This window comes from Hyperoodon ampullatus (assembly GCF_949752795.1).
Source record: "Hyperoodon ampullatus genome assembly, chromosome: 19".
Lineage (NCBI taxonomy): Eukaryota > Metazoa > Chordata > Mammalia > Artiodactyla > Ziphiidae > Hyperoodon > Hyperoodon ampullatus.
In genome coordinates this window covers 6070636-6091525 of record NC_136932.1, presented here as the reverse complement: position 1 = coordinate 6091525, position 20890 = coordinate 6070636, and the positions used below count along the sequence as shown (strand labels likewise).

Sequence of the window (20890 nt, the reverse complement as noted above, 5' to 3'; positions counted from 1 at the left end):
GCTCATTTCAACTTTAAGAGAACAATATGAACAAAAAGTCACAAGTTTGATGGGAAATTTCCATTCTGGTCCTATTAAGTATTTTAATTACATCTGTTAATCTGGAGGTGTGCTCTGCAACTGGGAAATCATGAAGCAAATTTAACAGAATTGCTCTCAGAAAAGAATTACCACTCATCAAAACCTCTGAAAGATTAAAACTATAATTCTGAAAAATAGGTTTTTTTGCTTTGCTCCACCTTTTTTTTCTTTTTTTCTTGATATAGTAAATGCCCCGAGGCTCTGACCCAGCTTCAGAACAAAAGCCAGTAGAGTGGATTCGGGAGGAAAAAAATATGTATCCAATTGAGGATGAGCAAAAGGGTAACAGGAATTAAGAACTGACAGGGAAAAGGAACACCCTAAAAGTATGTATATAAGGGCCAAAAAGGCAGCCTGCAAATAGGCTGTTCCCGATCAACTCTCCTCCTCACCTGGACAAACCAACCCTTTTCAGGAACACCATGTCTTGCTCATCTCGCGTGTCCTCCTCCAGGGCTGGTGGCAGCAGCGGAAGCAGATGCAGTCTGGGGGGAGGCTCTGCCCGGGGACTCTGAGGAGGGGCCGGCAGCTGTGGCCTGGGTGGGGGCTCCAGCATGGGCTTTGGAGGCAGCTTTGGAGGGGGTTTTGGTAGCTGCTCAATAGGGGGCGGTTTGGGAGGAGCTTCAGGCTCTGGGATTGGCTTTGGTGGAGGGGCTGGATTCGGGGGGGCTGGATTCCGCAGGGGGTGCTAGTGGAGGCTTCTACAGCTATGGTGGTGGTATGGGTGGTGGTGTTGGCCATAGGGGGCTTTTCTCTGGAGGTGAAAAGCAAACCATGCAGAACCTCAGTGACTAGCTGGCCAATTACCTAGACAAAGTCAGAGCCCTGGAGGAGGCCAACGCTGATCTGGAGAACAAAATCAAGGAGTGGTATGACAAATTTGGGCCTGGGTCTGGAGACGGTGGAGCTGGAAGAGATTACAGCAAATACCATCCAATCATTGAAGACCTTAGGAATCAGGTGAGACACTAGCCATGTCTGAATTTCTATTACTTCTGTAGCTTTCCCATTTATTCAGATCATGGACCATGATGGTGAATTTAAATCAAGGAATTACTTAAAAACATATCTGTTTTGTTGTATATGTAAAATGGGACTTGGTGTGCTTTAACTATGACAGTATTGTATACACGACATCCAACCACATTAATTTTGTTTGCATCTTACATTTGAGTATTTCTACATACGAGTAAAATTTATACAATGCCAGGTAGCTAATTAACATAAGAGTGATGGCTATGAGTTGACACAAGCTTCATCTAATTATTTTGTAATTAATTCTGGCAGGTTGACGTATTTTAGTGTCTTGCTAGATTTAAATAGTCTTACAACTATTTTTCTTCCTAGAAAGTCTGGTGCAAATATTGTATGAGAATGTGGTGGAATCTAAAATGTTTAACCACGGTGTATGGGAAGTATATTTTTAAAGACTTTTTTGGAAGTGGAATTCATGTTTCACACTGTTTCTGAAAGAGCCCATAGAACAACTGATCTTCCAAAGCATCAGAAATATTCAGAGGATTGTGTTCTGTAAAACAATGTTCCATGCCCATTCCAATAAATGTGCAAGCTGTTAATTTTTGCAGAAAGATGTCTAAATACATTAGGATTATCAATGCAGGTGTCATTACTAAGCAAATTTTCAAAGTAATTCACCTTTAAAAGCTAACTCAGGAGACATCTACTCTCACAGGTGGGCATGTAGACACAGGTAAAAAGCACCCACGATTTATTCACTATTACTGTCTTTTCTAGATCCTTACTGCCACTATTGAAAATGCTGGGGGCTTCCCTGGTGGCGCAGTGGTTGAGAGTCCGCCTGCCGATGCAGGGAACACAGGTTCGTGCCGCGGTCCGGGAAGATCCCACATGCCGCGGAGTGGCTGGGCCCGTGAGCTATGGCCACTGAGCCTGCGCGTCCGGAGCCTGTGCTCCGCAACGGGAGAGGCCACAACACTGAGAGGCCCGCTTACGGCAAAAAAAGAAAAGAAAAGAAAAGAAAATGCTGGGATTGTTCTGCAAATTGACAATGCCAGACTGACTGCTGATGACTTCAGACTGAAGTAAGAAAAATGAAGACTTGAAAACAAACGTCCTAGGGGAAATAAAATTCAATCCCTTGGCTTAGTTTACTCTAAATTTTAAAGAAACCTTTTAGGGGATCAAGACCTGAATTCACAAACATCCCAAGGGTACATTTTAAAAACCATCATTCCACCAACAAGAAAAGAAAGGCAACTTCAGGATGAAATTTTTGTTATCAAAAATATTGGCCATCAATAGAATTAACGTAAGGCTCAGATTTTTCTTTACAAGGGAAAAACCCCTAAGAGAAAACTTAGCCTCCAATGATCAAATTGCTCAGGGGAGAAAATATTTTCTTGAATATGTAAGAATGGACTGTACTCTTTGAACTGGGCTGTCTGTACCCTTCCAGATACAAGAACGAGCTGCATCTCCGGCAGACCATGGAGGCTGACATCAATGTCCTGCAGAAAGTCCTGGATGACCTGACCATGACTCGCTCTGACTTGGAGATGCAGACTGAGAGCCTCACAGAGGAGCTGGCCTACCTGAAGAAGAACCACCAGGAGGTAGAAACAGGATCCACGATTAAATGACTCTGGCCTACAGAGTTTCCCCCACATCCATTCTATGACAGTAAATTCCATCTGGATGGATTTCCAACTTCTATAACCGGGGGAGAAAAGTAGTGATGAGAAAATTATATGTGAATTTGTTGGGTTCTTTTTTCCTTTCAGTGTCCTAGTTTTAACTTTTTGTTGGCTTAAGCACATTTTAGGAAGTCATTACTTTTCAGTTTTCATCACTCTGGTCTATTTTCCCTTCATGCTAGGAAATGAAGAGTATGCAACGAAGCTCCGGAGGGGATGTGACAGTAGAACTGAACCCAGGGACGGACCTAAGTTACTGAATGACATGAGGGCACAGCACGAGGAGCGGGCTGAGCAGAACCGCCGCGAGGCTGAAGAGCAGTTCAACGAGCAGGTAGATCATCACCCTGAGCCTCCGAGCCCTGCCCGCGGCCACACACATGCCACTTCCGCTCATCTCATCAGCCTCATCTCATCAGCCCCATCTCATCAGCCTCAACTCATCATCAGCCTGCAATGGGATTGCATTTTATTTGTATTTAGAGCGCATCTCTGCAGGCACAGATCTCTACTGATGCTGATACCAGGTCAGCCAGTTCCACCAAGAATGAGATCACAGAACTGAAACGCACTCTGCAAGCCCTGGAAATTGAGCTGCAGTCCCAACTGGCCATGGTTTGTGCAAAGAGCTTTTCAAAAATCTCCAATGGAGCAATTCGGTTTTCTTTGCCAAGATGTTCCACTTGGCACATAATAAAAGCTGGATTAGGGAGGACTGTATTGTGGTTGTTGAAAGCATGAGACATTCCAGTTAAAAGTAATATATTTATTTCCATAAAAGATTTCAGTTTAAAAAAGTAATGGCAACAAAAATTAAGAAAGCAATGATAGAGCAATAGAGGTTGTAACTCATGGAAAGTGCATTTCTCCTAGTATCTTATAAAATGTATTCGTTTAATCATCCAATGATTTATTTTCATCATGAAATTTTTATTTGCTTTTTCCCTTAGAAAAGCTCCCTGGAAGGGACCTTGGCTGACACAGAGGCTGGCTACATGGCACAGCTGTCACAAATTCAGATGCAGATCAGCGGCCTGGAGGAGCAGATCTGCCAGATCCGGGGTGAGACTGAATGCCAGAACACAGAGTATGAGCAGCTGTTGGACATCAAGACCCGCCTGGAGATGGAGACTGATACCTACCACTGCCTGCTTGATGGAGAAGGAGGGTAAATGAAAGTCAGGAACATGCTAAACGCAGACCTTGGTGTATTTACATTATGAAACCAAAAAGGGGCTTGGGGAGCAGACTTGTATTTATAAAGTAAAAGAGTCCAATAAAATGACAGCTGCCTTCATGGGAAAGAGCCCTCTGCATGGAGGGTTTCTCCTGCCTTTGCAAACTGCAAAGGAAAACAATTCTTTTTTTCTCCAGTGGTTCTGGTTTTGGAGGATCTGATTTTAGAAACTCGGGATCAGAAACACGGGGTCCAGAAACACCGGATCCAGGGATTCATCCATGTCTAGTGATTCAAGATCTGGAAGCTGTTCTGTCCAAGGAAGAGGTAGATATTTTTTTCATGTTCCTGATAATTTTATAATTGAAACGTAAAGGCACACATTGCTTGTCATATAAAAAGTGTATACTAGCGTTCACGTCATCTTACCCAGACAGAACATACTCAGTGAATGCATTTGGATTTCTCTTGATCTATGTTTCTGTGACAGTTTCCAGACTGACATTGTGATTCTTTGATTTTTCAGATCCAAGCAAGACAGGAGTGACTAAGACCATCGTAGAGGAGGTGGTGGATGGCAAAGTTGTCTCATCTCAAGTCAGCAATGTTTCTGAGGTGAAACTTAAACAGGCAATTTCCAGATCAACAACAGTGTCCTTCAGAGAAAAAAATCTAAACGACACGAATGAAGAAGTTGCATCAATTTAGCCATCTTTCCGGCTAACTTCGGGAAAAAGTTTCCATACAGAAATAGATGACTAACCAATTTTTCTGCATCTTTTTCTTTTCTTATTAGAATTCTCTTGAAAAAGTTGAAATGACAGCTTTGCTCTAATTGTTTCTATGCTTCAATAAATTTACTTTTGCAAGTCAACTAAATTATTTCTGAATTTTTTTAAAGAAATTCAATATTTTACCCAGAAATGAAGCTCTAGATTATGATCTAGCTGCATTATTGTTACAAATAATAATGTACACATTATTCATTATTTACATAGTGTCTTCTTCATGAGAATGAAAATTCTAGCCATTTTGTATGTGGGAAATTTTAACATCACATTAGAACTCAGTGATAGCTGAAATTAGACCTCAGTGTCCCTAAAACTACAGCCAACAGCTTAGCCCACAAAAAAGGATGAGATTGAATAATCAGTCTATAATTAATTAATGTCTAGTTTCTTATGTCCATCAGATAAAAAGAAACATAGGGACTTCCCTGGTGGTCCAGTGGGTAAGACTCTGCTCTCCCAGTGCAGGGAGCCCGGGTTCAATCCCTGGTCAGGAAACTAGATCCCACATGCTGCAACTGAGACCCGGTGCAGCCAAAATTAATTAATTAATTAGTTAATTTTAAAAAAAAGAAACATAAGATATACCTCCTATTTCAAGAAGCTTACATTTTAGATGGAGAGGAAAGCTAAAAACACAAAGAAGATAGCAGACAATACAGGATGTTAACAGTGAAGGGCCTGATTCCACAGTATCCACCAGAAGTGCCGCAGGAATCTGACAGTGCATGTTTGCAGAGCATTTAGGAGACTGGTCAAAATAAGTCTTGGGAAAGAAGATAGGATATGTGATATGGTGCCAGATTTCCGAAAACCTTGTAAGTCCCAAAGGGAATAGATGCTCAGATATTTGCTCCCTTGTCAAATCTAGCCACACCTCTAACCAAAAATTGTCACTTAGCCAAGCTGGTGTTTCCTCTTCCCACTCTCCATTGCTGAAGTCTTTTACCTCATGGGTGGTCCACAGAGCTCTGTCTTGTCTTCCTTGGGAAACGAAGCCTGTTAAAGTAGGGTAGGGGGTGGTATAGGTCAGTCTCAGGAAGAAACAGGCAAAGGACAAAGCCAGGCTGGGTAAGGACTTTCCCACTCAAGGAATTTAATATGACCAGACCACAAATTAGATCATCAATCCCACAAGCCAGTCCTTAAGAAAGGGACATGGGGGGCTTCCCTGGTGGCGCAGTGGTTGAGAATCTACCTGCCAATGCAGGGGACACGGGTTCGAGCCCTGGTCTGGGAGGATCCCACATGCCGCGGAGCAACTAGGCCTGTGAGCCACAACTACTGAGCCTGCGTGTCTGGAGCCTGTGCTCCGCAACAAGAGAGGCCGCGACAGTGAGAGGCCCGCGCACCGCGATGAAGAGTGGCCCTCGCTTGCCACAACTAGAGAAAGCCCTCGCACAGAAACGAAGACCCAACACAGCAAAAATTAATTAATTAATTAATAAACTCCTACCCCCAACATCTTCTTAACAAAAAAGAAAAAGAATTACCTTTAAAAAAAAAAAAAAAGAAAGAAAGGGACATGGGACTTGGCATAAAAACCCAAATTAAAAATTACAAAAGAGTAAACCTGAATGTGATTCATGTAAATTGTACCTTCAAATATAAAATCAATAAGAGCTGCATGAGAGTATCAAACCTTAGTAATAAAAACAACCAAATAATGTAGTTTGTTTTCCTCTAGGCACATTGAATAAAACATAAAAAATGAATCTGTAACCACAGAATGAAGTTGATAGCTAAGCATCAACCACTATTCAGAGAAAAAGAGCAACACTGTCTTAAGTCAAACATATGTTTCCCATCAAAGCATTACAGCATATTAAACCTTGGATGTTTCTCCTCTACTGAAAAGTTAAGAAATATGAACTCGCTGATTCAGCCTGGATTAAAGACAGAAGGACAGACATGGAAACCAGCTGTATGTGGCCTCCCATCACAGTCACATCGGGAAAGCCTCTCTCCATGAGTCTTCCCACGTCCAGTCTTCTAGTCCTGTACCACCTGGGACCTATGTTTACGGCTAGTATTAGCCTCACGTCAGGGCAAAAGTATATGGCTACTCTGAAAATTATCTTGAGGTGAAACCCTCATTCTGGGTTTCCTTGGCATGTGTTGAGATGCTGTATTTGTACTAAATGATTGTTTACAGATATGGAAAGGGCCAGATCACAGGTGCCAACATACTGAGATGCAGTAGAATGTGCAGTAAAATGAGCTCATTCGATTTTAAAAACTGAAATTATTGAACCATTTTGGATTCTGAAATTTATTTAGAGTGCTGAATAAAATGTTAAGGACAGGGTGTTCACACTTTATTATCTGCCCTAAAATTATTTTAAAACCACACAACAGGCATAGGCTTTATTTTGAAACTCTAAAGTTCAGCTCTCCAGTCGACTTTTAAGTAAGAGGAATGTGTTTCTTTTTTCTGAGAGTTGGACTTATGGATAAGAAGGAAGAGCCAATGCCAACCTGCATATAGACATTCATTGTTGACCTTTGATCCAGAGATTCATAAGGTTCTTCTTGTCTTTCTGACCTCAAAGGACAATGGACAAGAACAGTGAGGAATGCTGGAGGTGGCATCCATCCTCACAGAGATTAGAAACAAGAGACAAGGGACTTCCCTGGTAGCTCAGTGGTTAAGAATCTGCCTGCCAATGCGGGGGACACGGGTTCGATCCCCAGTCCGGGAAGATCCCACATGCTGCTGAGCAGCTAAGCCCATGAGCCACAACTACTGAGCCCACATGCCACAGCTACTGAAGCCCGCGCGCCTAGAGCCTGTGCTCTGCAACAAGAGAAGCCACCTCAATGAGAAGCCTGCGCACCGCAATGAAGAGTAGCCCCCAATCACCACAACTAGAGAAAGCCCGCATGCAGCAACAAAGAACCAATGCAGCTAAAAACAAATAAATAAATAAATGTATAAATTTATTTAAAAAAAAAAGAAACAAGAGACAAGGTTTATAGTGGGAAGAGAAGAGGAAACATCCAAAGGATTTGAGACTCTGTAGAAAGTAGCCTAAACTTGCTTCATGAAGTCACAGAATTAGACAGTGTTCAAAAGACCTACAAGAGGAGATAGAGTGATGAATATAAATCACCCAGAACATAGCTCAAGTAATAGCCTCCAAACAATCTTCTCAAGTAATAAAATACTGCAAGTAATAAATCACTTAAAAAAATTATCAGTAGCTCAAATATGACACCTGAAGAACAGGAAACACTGGTCAAGCTCTTTTAAAAACATTTACTCATTGGTAATATCAATGTCAATATAAAATGATCCAGTGGAAAGAAGCAAACATTGAGATAACACTTTTTTCTTATTATAAAAGTAATTTATATTTATTGAAGACAGTTTGGAAAATGCAAATTAAAAGAAGAAAATTAAAATCCCTCATAACCCCACTATTTAACATAATCACTGTTGATATCGTGGCATGTATTGGTCACACTTTTTCTTCTTTTTATCCTCCAGCTTTATTGAGACATAATTGACATACAACCTTGTGTAAGTTTAAGGTGTACAATGTATAAACTTGATACACTTATCATTGCAAAATGATGACCCCCATAGCCTTAGCTAACACCTCCATCATGTCACATAATTACCATCTCTTTTTTTCTTAGGTTATTTTTATACAATTTTTAAAGGTTACTTTCCATTCACAGTTACTACAAAATATTGGCTCTATTCCCCGCGTTGTACAATAATACATCCTTGAGCCTATCTTACAGCCAATAGTTTGTACCTCCCACTCCTCCACCCCTTTATTGCCCCTCCTCCCCACTGGTAACCACTAGTTTTCAACCACTTTTTTTAACATTAGTATTCAAATGGCATATAAAGGACAAGCCCAAAGTGCATCACAGATCTAGCATATGGAAAAAGCATAGACTCCTAGAGACAGACAGAGGCGTGAGAAAGTGTTTATTTTGCTGACTGAACCACAAGAAGCAGGAAAGCACATGGGTGCTCATTACAAAACTACAAGGGGATGTTCATTACATGACTTCTGCTTGCTTCTCCATGATGCCACAGCACTGGGTAGTGTTCAAAAGATCTACAGAGAAGCAAAACAAATTACAAACATAAAAGTCATATTGCCATAGCCATCTTCTAAAAGGAAAAAGAAAAGACTACCCCCCCAAAAAGTATTGTTATAATATCCTACTAATGTATGTCTATAAGTTACAATAGAAAAATTTACATTGACTTCCACATCGATTTGCCAGGAAATCATTCACAGCTTTTAGGAGAATTTCATTATCTTTCTTGAAACGGAGGCAGGAACCACCCAGAAGTGGGAGAGCAGGAAAAATATCAAACTCAGTCCAGAAACACTGGTTGGCTGTCAGCTGGGAAGGACCAGTGACATTTCAAAGACAGGTACTGTCACCACAGAACTTGTCCAAAGATCTGGAAACTGTTTTCAGGAAACTGCAGCAGTCAAGGATAATATGTTATAATATAATATAGAGTTATGATATGGACTATCCTAAGAAATTAAGAAAACAAGACCACTTCCTTTGGGAAGCTAATACATATTCCTTTGAGAATTCTCTCAGAGACTGACCATTTCTCATAATCTGACAACAAGTAAGACCTGTCAGGAACTTCCCTGGTGGCACAGTGGTTAAGACTCCACGCTCCCAAAGCAGGGGGCCCAGGTTTGATCCCTGGTCAGGGAACTAGACCCCACGTGCATGCCACGACTAAGAGTTCACGTGGCTCAACTAAGGAGCCTGCAAGCTACAACTAAGGAGCCAACTGGCTGCAACTAAGACCTGGCGCAACCAAATAAATAAATAAAATAAATATTTAAAGAAAAAGACCTGTCAGATTCCTTAATACCCTTAGACCCAGAGATCTGGTATGTGCAAGGGTGTTTGTTGCACTATTTTCTAAAAAAGTAAAACATGGAAACAGCCTGAATAGCCATCAATAAAGAATAATCCACGTGCATTCAGACAATGGAATACAACATAGCCATTAAAAAGAATGCATTAAACAGAAACAGACTCACAGACATAGAGAACAGACTTGTGGTTGCCAAGGGGCAGGGATCAAGTGGGAGTTTGGGATTAGCATATGCAAACTATTATATATATAATAAATAAACAACAAGGTCCTACTGTATAGCACAGGGAACTATATTCAATATCCTGTGATAAACCATAATAGAGAAGAATATAAAAAAAGAATGTATATATACGTATAACAGAGTCACTTTGCTGTACAGCAGAAATTAACACAACATTGTAAATCAACTATACTTCAATAAAAAATAAAAAAATTTTAAAAAGAATGCATTAGGGCTTCCCTGGTGGCGCAGTGGTTGGGAGTCCGCCTGCCGCTGCAGGGGACGCGGGTTCGTACCCCGGTCCGGGAAGATCCCACATGACGTGGAGTGGCTAGGTCCGTGAGCCATGGCCGCTGAGCCTGCGCGTCGGAGCCTGTGCTCTGCAACGGGAGAGGCCACAACAGTGAGAGGCCCGCGTACCGCAAAAAAAAAAAAAAAAAAGAATGCATTAAATCTTTGTGTAGTAACCTGGTAATATATCTATTATACTTCCTTAAGTAAAAGAGCAAAATGCTCAGTCAGTACATATAATACATTTGCGTAAAAAAAAAATACTAAAGGGAGACAGGAGAAAGTAAACCTTATGTATTTGTATGTGTTTGTATGAGCATAGAAAAATGTGCCCACACCAAAAGGTTAGCAGTGATTACCTGATCGGGCCTGGTGAGGAACTTGTGGGCAGGAAAGAAGAATGTGCAATTTCTCTTAATACATCTGCTAACTGCTTGACTTAGTCTATGGTGTAGGCATTGCTTTTGTATTTAAAAGTAACTTAGAAAAAAGTGCAACAGTTTGTGGTTCCACTCACGATGTAAAAGCATTACAATGAACTAGTAAGTCTGTAATTAGTCTAATTTGGCATTGTTATAAGTGATGTCAAGCATAATAACTTTTTGAGCCAACCAAAAAAGAGAATAAGATGAATTCAGAGGAACAAAGGAATTTGCATCTCATAAGCACTTATTATGTATATAAATACCTTGTATCTATATGCTTTATTCTACTTAATCCTCAAACCCTATGATGTAGATATTACTGTTCCTGTTTAACTGATGAAGAAAATCTAGCTTGGAGAGGTCAAATCATTTATTCAAAGTCACAGGGCAAGTAAGGGGAAGAATTAGAAGCTGAAGGCCTGTCTCCCTAATCCCCAAAGCTGTGTTCTTTCCTCTCCACCAACATAAATGAAGGTCTACCTTTTCCTATATTAAACTCACAAAGTAGTCTCATCCTGTAAAAGGTACCCAAAAAAGGACTGTGTATATTTCCATTTTTTCCAGAACTATTTCTCCCCCACCTAAAGTAAACAAGCAGGCTTTAAAATTCCCAGAACATTTCTCCATTTTGATGAGAGGAGGAAATTTTCAAAGCTGGAGACCCGAAGTACTAACAAAGGTGGCGATCAGCCTGAGTTCAGAATGGAAAGCAGGATACTAAATGTTCCTTTGGCCATTAAAACTGAAGCTGGGGGCCTCCCTGGTGGCGCAGTGGTTGAGAGTCCTCCTGCCAATGCAGGGGACACGGGTTCGTGCCCCGGTCCGGGAAGATCCCACATGCCGCGGAGCGGCTGGGCCCGTGAGCCATGGCTGCTGAGCCTGCGCGTCCAGAGCCTGTGCTCCGCAACGGGAGAGGCCACAACAGTGAGAGGCCTGCATACCGCAAAAAAATATATAATAATAATAATAATAATAATTTATATTGAGGGAATTCCCTAGCGGTCCAGTGGTTAGGACTCAGCGCTTTCACTGCTGGGGCCCGGGTTCAATCCCCGGTGGGTGAACTAAGATCCTGCAAGCTGCACGGCGTGGCCAAAAAAAAAACCAAATTTATATTGATGACATGATACATCTCAGATATATAAAATATAATATTAAAATTCATTTCACTTGTTTCTATCTTTTGATATGACAACTAGAAAGTTTAAATTACATATGTGGTTTGCATTTGTGGCTTGCATTCTATTTCTATCGAAAGCACTGCTATAGGGTAGGCTCGTTTCAGATGCAGATTGCCAGGCCTGCCCACCGGGGAATCTAGTTCATCTCTCTGTATTTTAGGCAGAGAACAGCAGGAGCTAGATAAAGCAACAAGAGTTTAATTCTTTCCTGATTCTCCTCCCACTATCAATGCCTGATTCTCGTCCGATTTCTCAGTTACAATTACCAAAAAAAGAGAATCAGTTTGTCCTAAATAATCATTAAGTGATGCTCTTCAGTCAGAGCTTCTGGGTCAGGCTACCTCATAGGTCTCTGACCTACAGATTGTTTATCCTTAGGTCAAGTGTCCAGCCCAGGCCAATCCATTGTGACCAGTGGGGAGGGTGGAGGAGGCGTGGGTCAAATGAAACAGAGTACAAGAATGACCTGGAAACTCGCCTCTCAGCAGGGGCTCTGGTCAGCCAGCTTTCTTTGGAGGCGACTGTGGGAATGCCCAGCACAGACTGGACTGGCCAGTAGTGAGTTAATTCAGAAATTAAAAGAGCATGATGCACATTCAAAGGCCCTGTGAGCACTAGAGCCAAAGATTGATTATTTCCTAAACTACACTCCAGATACACTTTCAGCCAAGCCACTCTACAAATAACAACAGTGATAGATATAATCTCAAAAATATTTTGAGTCATATCTAACAACCAGCTTGCCAGGCTAAACAAGGAATTTAGGTGGGGAGAGACATAATGCAGGGGCAGATGGGACAATATTTGGAATACAGCCAAGGAGTCAAAGTCCCAGTCCCAAGGGTGCCATTACATCACCATACGTCCTTGGGAAAGACAGGCTTGTCATCTTTACAGGTTACAAAATGACAGGGATTGTGACTACTGAATGGAATGACAGTTGTAAAGGTGCTTTTTAAAGTTAGAAGGGCTGCACAAATGTTATATTTACAAGTAGGAGCTGTCATTAACTCTGTTTACTCATGAAGGAGTCACCCCACAATACATCTTACCTCAATGAACACATCCTGCTCAGAGACCATCTGATTGTATTTCTTCAACCTTATTAAAACGTTGGAAATGTTAACTGTCAGCTCTCATACTCTGTTAGCACTTATTTCCAGCCATAGCTTCTTCTGTAATGCACCTTCAGGAATTCACCACAATATATCAAAGCCTGCCGTCAGACCAGCAGCCCACCATGAGCCACGCAGCACGTATTTAAGAGAAATACTGTCAGTCAGTCCTGCGGCTGATGACAACTGTCAGCTGAATCTGATGGTAGCTTTTTCCAATAACTGTCAGAATATTCAAGGTTTACAACATATTCTAATGCCTTCCCACAGCATTTCTGTGTAAATTATCCAAATGGTGAGGAAAGCCATAAAAGGAAAGCTTAGTTACCATGTTTTGAGCCCAGATTTATTTCCATGCAATATCTTGGGAAAACAAAATACAATTTTCTTTATGTTATGCCCCATTTCCTTTCCACAAGCTAAATTAACTTCCCCCCCCAAATGTGCTCAGTTTTAGAGAACCAATGCAAGAATACTGAGACTGTTTTCATTTTTCTGTTACTTTACAGAGAGCCTGACACTTCTACTAGATCAACAACAATAGGAGAAAAGGGTTTATCAAATATTTGCATAATTGATTAGAAACCCGGGATATCCATGGCTTCCGGGGAAAAAAAGGGGCTCTGTATCTTTAAGGCTCCATGGAGCTGTCTCTGCGCGCGATGCAGACAGTGCAGGTTCTGCGGCAGAGACTCATCCTATCGATAAGGTTCTGATAGCCAAGGTGGAGGATGGGAAAAGAATGGAGCTGTCCCAGCTACTCAATGAGATCAGGGCAAACTATGAAAAGCTCCTCACCAGAAATCAGATAGAGACCGTGCTCTCAACAAGGATCCAGGTAATGATTTCATACAGACAGGCATCTTCCAGGATAAGGAGACAATCCATGTCTATCCAATTCCTGTCCCGGCCTCTCTGAGGTACAGTATTTCCTTTTCAATGCAGCATATACTGGGGAAGGAATTTAGGTTTTACTGCAAAGTGTCTGGGACTACAGGGGGAAAGGCTGTGATTATTACTGTTAAATAACCATTAAATGAATGTTGATTGATACATTTGATTTTTATATAAATCATGAGGTTACTATCATTAACAAAACATGGAATCAACATACAATAAAATGGTGCACTCTAATCTCTTTTAGACATCCTACAGGAAGGAACATTTCAGGTACCCTTCAAAGCTATTATGGAGTTATTTATAGAGATAATATAAATAACATCTTTAAAATGACAAGCTTTATAGTAAGATTTATTAGCTTCCACACTTTGCAAGATAAAACTAAGTAAAATATTTCTAAAAGGTTTCTATCATTTTTTAATGAGTTCAATTGTATACCAGATTGTTATAAATAGAAATCATCTGAGTATGTGAACATGGCATTCAGAAACAATGATATAATTGGGACAATCAAAATTGCCAAATCGAAAATGACTTTCTACTTCAATTACAGGTTTTTGCTTTTGTACTAAAAGATGAGAAATGTTTATTTCTACTACTAAGCATGCAATATTTAAGTATTTTTTAAAAAGAGAGTCAAATTAAATAAGAGCTAAATCCTAATTTCATAGACTTACTTTGTTTTAAAGTGACAATCACCTTTAGTAATAAATTAAGGTCTTATCTCTAAACAAGTGAATAAACAACTCTTTTAGAAACAAAGATTCAGAAATTCAGGGATTTTTTTTTTTTTTAGTTTACCTATCATATCTGAGTACAAGTTCTATTCCAAGCACCCAAACACAGCAAAGAGTTTACTTAAGAACATACCCAAAAGGGAAAAAATATTGCTGGGAAATCATAGGACATTACTGCCTGCAATTCATTTTTAGTAACAACATACATTTAACTTCTGGGTAACATTTTCGGTCTTCATAAAGAATTATCAGCATCGTAGATGAAGCAAATTCACTGGGATATTTGATTTAAGTGTTGGAATAGTTCACTCACCTTTTACAAAGAGAAGAAAACAATTAACAGATGACAATTTCTAAAAATTATAAGCCAAATAAACATTTTATTTTGCAATAATAGAAATACAAGTTATTTAGTTTACAAGTCATTATGCTGAAATGAATAAAGTGAAAAAGCAAGACTACAGTAAGTTTTGTTTCATCTTCTTAACATAAAACTACTTTAGGGGATTTTTTTTCAAAGAATTTAGAAAATCAACTGGAATAAATTCAAGGAAGCCTGATTACTTAGTTATTACAAAATAAACATAAGCTATTTTAGTTAGTTACTGCTGTATAACAAACCACTCCAGAACTTGGTGGATTAAAACAATTGTATTGTCTTTCACGATGCTGTGGGTTGACTGGGTTCAGTGGGGGTTATTCTTCTGCTGCACATGACATTGGCTAGGACTTCAATCATCTTGGGGCAAAACTAGGTTGGGACATCCAAGGTGGCTCACTCCTATGTCTGGCACCTTGGCAGGGCATTTCTGGAAGGCTGGCTCAGCTGAGACAACTGGACCTGTTTCTCTCCATCTGGCCTCTCTACATGACCTCTGCAACAGGGTATCCAGATCTCTTACATGTTGGCCCAGAACTCCCACAATCACAGGAGTGGAAGTCATCAGGGCTTCCTAAGGCTTAGGCGTAGAACTGGCACTTCGGCTATATTCTACTGGCTAAAACAAGACACAGGTTATCCCAGATTCAGTGTGGAAGAGGACCAAACAAGGACATGAATTTGGGGAGGTGTGATTCATTGGGAGCCATCTTTGGAATCCAGCTACCGCACAAGCCTAGCTGCTAGCTCCTCACTCAACATCCAAGAGACCAGCATTTTTATGCTCTTCTATTTCCAAAATTCTTGTCATCCTCTTTTGTAGTTGCTCTGATATGTGTTGCTGCTTGGCTTTGCCAACTTAACACTAAGAATAAGTGATACAACAAACCAAAAGAAATGAATGAATTTTGTTGTCTAATACCTCATGCTAAACTTTACTGACTTTCATTTAATCCAATATTTCCTTTAAAAAAAAATCTATTGGGCTTCCCTGGTGGCGCAGTGGTTGAGAGTCCACCTGCCGATGCAGGGGACACGGGTTTGTGCCCTGGTCTGGGAGGATCCCGCAAGCCGTGGAGCGGCTGGGCCCGTGAGCCATGGCCGCTGAGCCTGCGCGTCCGGAGCCTGTGCTCCGCAGCGGGAGAGGCCACAACAGTGAGAGGCCCGCGTACAGAAAAAAAAATTTTTTTAAAAATCTATTGTACCACCAAATTAAAGTTTTTACATTTTAAAATGCATTTTTATATACACATTAAGAGGTTCTAATTTTTGCTTCAAAATACTGCAATCAATTCCATACATTGCTCCTACTGCACTTGGGGCCAAATGTTGAGAATTCTGTCAAAAGATACTTTCATTTAATCCCAACATCAGCATAAGAACACTTAAAGCTGAACATAAAATAATCCACTTGTTATTTAATATAAGAACATTTAGAAAACAGTCTTTAAAGAAGTCATTTCTGCTACCACCTTGGATATCCAAAATTAAAATTAACATGCCTTCTAAAAAAGGTAAATCAACAATGGGTTCTCTTAATACAGAAGTCTATTATAGAATCTCTAATGCCTATGATAACTTAACTCTCTAAATGATTCATAATATACTTTCTAGCAGTATTGTAAATTATCCTGTAAATTATTGTAAAGTATCCTGTCCATATACCCAGTCCTAGAAATGATCGATTTAGGATATATAGCTGTTTATCTGCTTTTATGAAGCAGCCTACAAGAAAATATGGGGGGGTGGGCAGTAGCTAATTTTCTATCTTTCTTCCTTTATGATGCCATAAACAATAGAAAGTTAAGAATCAGAGGTCTCAGGACTTCCCCGGCAGTCCAGTGGTTAAGACTTCACCTTCCAATTCAGGGGGTGTGGGTTCAATCCCTGGTTGGGGAGCTAAGATCCCACATGCCTTGTGGCCAAAAAACCAAAACATAAAACAGAAGCAATATTGTAACAAATTCAATAAAGACTTTAAAAAAATGGTCCACATCAAAAAACTAAATAAAAAAAAAAAGAATCAGAGGTCTCAAACTTAGGTCCTGCAAACTTACTTCTCATTAAATGTATTTTTCTACATTTCATAGACTGTCATGGTAGGAAAAGAATTTTGAGGTTCATTTTACATCCTAGAAAACTGAGGCTGAGAGTGCAATTGACTCGCTCATGAATTTAATTAATTAGTAACTCAGCACCAAGCAGAACACACATTGGTAATTTAAAAATTTAAAGAAAAAACTATTTGATTCCTATACTATTTTTCTATAACTGCTTTTAAATGTCTCATTTTCAAGAGTGCTTTTGTTGTTGTTGTTGTTGTTATTTTTGTTGTTGGTTTTCTTCTAGTTGGAGGAAGATCTAAGCAAAAAAATGGACAAAGATGAAGAGGCTTTAAAGGCGGCTCAAGCAGAACTCAAGGAAGCCCGACGCCAGTGGCATCACCTGCAAGTGGAAATTGAATCTCTCCATGCTGTGGTGAGAATAATCTCAAAAGCAACTGGCCCATTGAATCCCCAGATGTTATCTGATTAAGAGAGGGAAAGGAATAATGTCCATTACTGGCCAGTGAGAAACTGAAAATCAGACCACTGAATTCCATCCATGGACATAGTTCAACTACCGCCCTGCCTCCATCATGGCAATAACTATTATCAATTCACTCAAGGTTTATTCACACCTTTAAAAATGAAATAACCCTCGCTTATCACTCTGGGGTCCTCTAATTGTTAGAGTAGGGGAATAGAGCCTTTGTCATTATCCAAAGTCAAAGCAGTGGGGAGTCTTTTATCCATACCACTGAGAATTCTAATAGAAAAATATTTAAACACTTTCTGAAAATGCCTTTTATAAGCAGTCTGCTCTGGCTTTGATATTTAATATTCTATATTTTTCAATATTTAAGAAATCGAATAAATTAGGGTGATAATAAACTAATCACACTGCAGATTTTTTTTTTTTTTTTGGCCATAAGAATTATCACAGGATTCCTTTGAAATAGTAAGCTCTCTAGCTGTAAATAGAAAATACAACTTTTTAAAATTTGGGTCATACCTAAAGCTGTAAGGAAACACCTCTTGCATAAGGGCTGTACAATTATTGCAACCTTTTTAAGAAAGAAGAGAACTCAACAGAACAAAGACATTGCAAATCAGATTTCAGAAACACAGTTAGTTTCCCTGATTCACTGATGAGGTCATGTGTACAAAACAGGAAAGGGGCCTTGAAAACTCCCTACACGCCAGTGAACAACATTACCAGATGCAGTTGCAAGACCTAGAGGCAGTGATTGAAGGACTAGAAAAAGAGCTACAGGAAGTAAGGCGCGGCATTGAAAAGCAGCTTCAAGAGCATGAGATGCTCCTCAACACGAAGATGAGGCTAGAACAAGAAATCGCAACTTATCGCCGCCTCCTGGAAAAGGAAGAAATCAGGTACCTAATTCCATGTAGTGAATGACCAGAAATACGGAGCCACTTACGTCACTGAGATAGAGAAATTAAATCTAAAACCCATCATCACCAAGGCATGCTCACGGAGTTCCTACCACAAAACAGGATTAGCAGACACTGCAAAAAATATGTGGGAGAACTATTTCCAGCCTCCCAAAATTATGAACAGACTAGCCAAAGTCAGGGACATTAGCTACAACAAAGAGCACAGCAAGCCTAGAACAAAATGTAAACAATTCTCCATCGCTACAAAAATGACCTTCCTTAACTTTCTCACTTTCCTCGCCATTCACCCCTTTTAGAATTAGTCAGTGCCTTCTATGGACCACCCACAAAGAAAGTTTGAAAAATTCACACATTACCACATTCCCCCTCCCACAAGGGCCCACTCCCAACACACATCAAACACCAAAATAATAATAATAACCATTATTATAACTATAATAATAATGTTATTATTATTATTATAGTACAACCACGGAAAGCAATGTTGTTCTGAGTACATGATTTGAAAGATATCCTGGTAACGAAAGGTATCAAAAGAGGAATTCTTATTAATTCACATAATTTCATAATCTGCAATCACTTATAAGGTCATATGGCTTTGAGCACAGCACAATGTACAATTTTCCATGTTCCCATAAAAAGAAAACCTTTATTCCTGCTTACTTCAGAATTCTGAGTCCTCTATAAAACTGGATGAAACTACTTTCACCTATAATAATTCTCGACATTTACTAAATCTTTGAAAAACATAAATTGAATTAAAAATATGCCACTTACTAGCTACGTGATGCTGGGAAAGTTACTGAATCTCTCTGTTCCTCAGTTTTCTCATCTATAAAATGGGAATAATATTGCCTACCTCAAAATTGCTGAGGATTAAATGAATTGTTTGTAAAGTGCTTAAAACAGTGCTATGTAAATATATAAATAGCTATATACATATAATTTATTCATTATGAAATAAAATGGTTGTAAATTTTATTTAATGCCTAATCATTCAAGATGTGGATAAAGTGGTCTTTAACATTCCTTTAATACAATTTTTAAAATTTCATCATGCTATATTTAAGATACACAGGTATCTTAAACTTATTTAAGGTAAATATCAAAGTATCAAGAAAAATATAATGAACTCCCATGTTTAAGAAGTGAAACATTTACAGTGTTATTGAAGTCCCCCCCAATCCCCACCCCCAGCACCTAAACCACACCCCCACCAATCTCATTCTCCTCCCTCAGTCTAACCTGGCTCCCAGATCTAATGCTTATGTCTCATTAGTCTCATTATATATCCCTAAGCAAAATGTGAAATTGTTTTGAATGTTTTTTAACCTTGATAAAATTAGCTACAATGTATCTTTCTTTCCCCACTTAATGTTATACTTGGGAAATTGTTCCCTACTGATAGAGTATACCCTTAGTTCACTAATTTTCACTGCTAAGTAGTATTTCCTTTGTATGACTATACTACAATTTATCCATTCTCTTATTTGTGAGCATTTGTTTCAATTACATGCTAATACAATGTTGCTCCTATAATTCTTTCCAATTTCAGATATTATGGTTGCATCCAAGGTGGGAAAAAAGAACAAAAACCTACCACAAGTAGAGTTGGTTTTGTTTTACCTTCAGGTGAGTTTCTGATATGTTAACTAACTTAAAAAGTGAAGTGCCTGTTTATAGGGATTATAAATAAATACTCTAAAGTAGCAAAAACAAGCAATATTTGAATAAAGTTTGACATACAAATTGACTGTGAATAGTACTTCAACATTGTAATTTAATATTTCATAAATAATATTTTCACAGCCATTATAAATGAAGTATCTTTTTCAACAAAAGTCTCACAGAAGTATGAGAACGAAAAAGTGGAAACGGTGACCAAACAAGCAATATTAAATGGAAATGTCGTGAAAGAAAGCACTGAAGCTCATGGCACTATTCAGTAAGTAAACAATTTTGACTAACAGTGAACATATGCCAAAAAAATTAACTTCAATTGAGTAATCTCAGCAATCTTTGAACGTTTCCAAACATAATTTTATATATTGTGATTTTTAACCTGACATGAATAAATATACATAAACAAAAACTCAGATGAAGTACTCTATTCTTAATTGACCATTTTTCCAAAAATATAACCAAAACATGAGAATTCCATAGAATCAATTAGACATTTTATTCATATGATTTTTAAAGAATATAAATAATAAATGCCACAATGTAAATTATAAATTATAATTTAAAATGTAAATATAAATTACATTTCTTGATTTATTTTTCATATACAATACATATTACATGTTTTTTATTATAGCCATACTTCTTCATATAGAAAGATTTATTTTATCATTTCAGGACAGAGAAAGTGGATGAAGTTATTAAAGAATGGGAAGGTTCCTTCTTTAAAGATAACCCTCGATTAAGGAAAAAATCTGTTTCTCTTCGATTTGATCTTCATTTAGCAGCCACTGATGAAGGGTGTTTACAGACTAAGCAGGATAATCTACCAGATATAGAAGTCAGGCTTATCATGAGAAGATCATGCAGTATCCCCTCTATCAAACCTCCATCAGCAGCTAATTAA

General features: G+C 39.1%; 2 protein-coding genes and 1 pseudogene across 3 annotated transcripts; all 3 read left to right on the top strand.

Annotated features, from left to right (window-relative positions):
• Window positions 1–503: 503 nt before the first annotated feature.
• Window positions 504–1053, top strand: LOC307067474 (annotated as a pseudogene). The gene has a single exon. The product of its transcript is annotated as an uncharacterized misc_RNA (transcript).
• Window positions 1054–1102: 49 nt separating this feature from the next.
• LOC307067473 (keratin, type I cytoskeletal 24-like) lies at window positions 1103–4641 on the top strand (the record flags this gene model as incomplete). The annotated part of the gene is given in 10 exon segments (XM_079724913.1): window positions 1103–1115; window positions 2066–2144; window positions 2519–2675; window positions 2939–3002; window positions 3005–3090; window positions 3240–3371; window positions 3707–3924; window positions 4131–4179; window positions 4182–4260; window positions 4460–4641. Coding segments are annotated over 10 exon segments (1059 nt in total).
• An 8930-nt stretch (window positions 4642–13571) lies between these two features.
• Window positions 13572–20890, top strand: KRT222 (keratin 222; the record flags this gene model as incomplete). Its single annotated transcript, XM_079724556.1, has 6 exons — window positions 13572–13667; window positions 17195–17323; window positions 18059–18279; window positions 19859–19935; window positions 20113–20248; window positions 20662–20890. 6 exons carry the CDS (start codon window positions 13572–13574, stop codon window positions 20888–20890), a joined length of 888 nt encoding a protein of 295 aa, XP_079580682.1.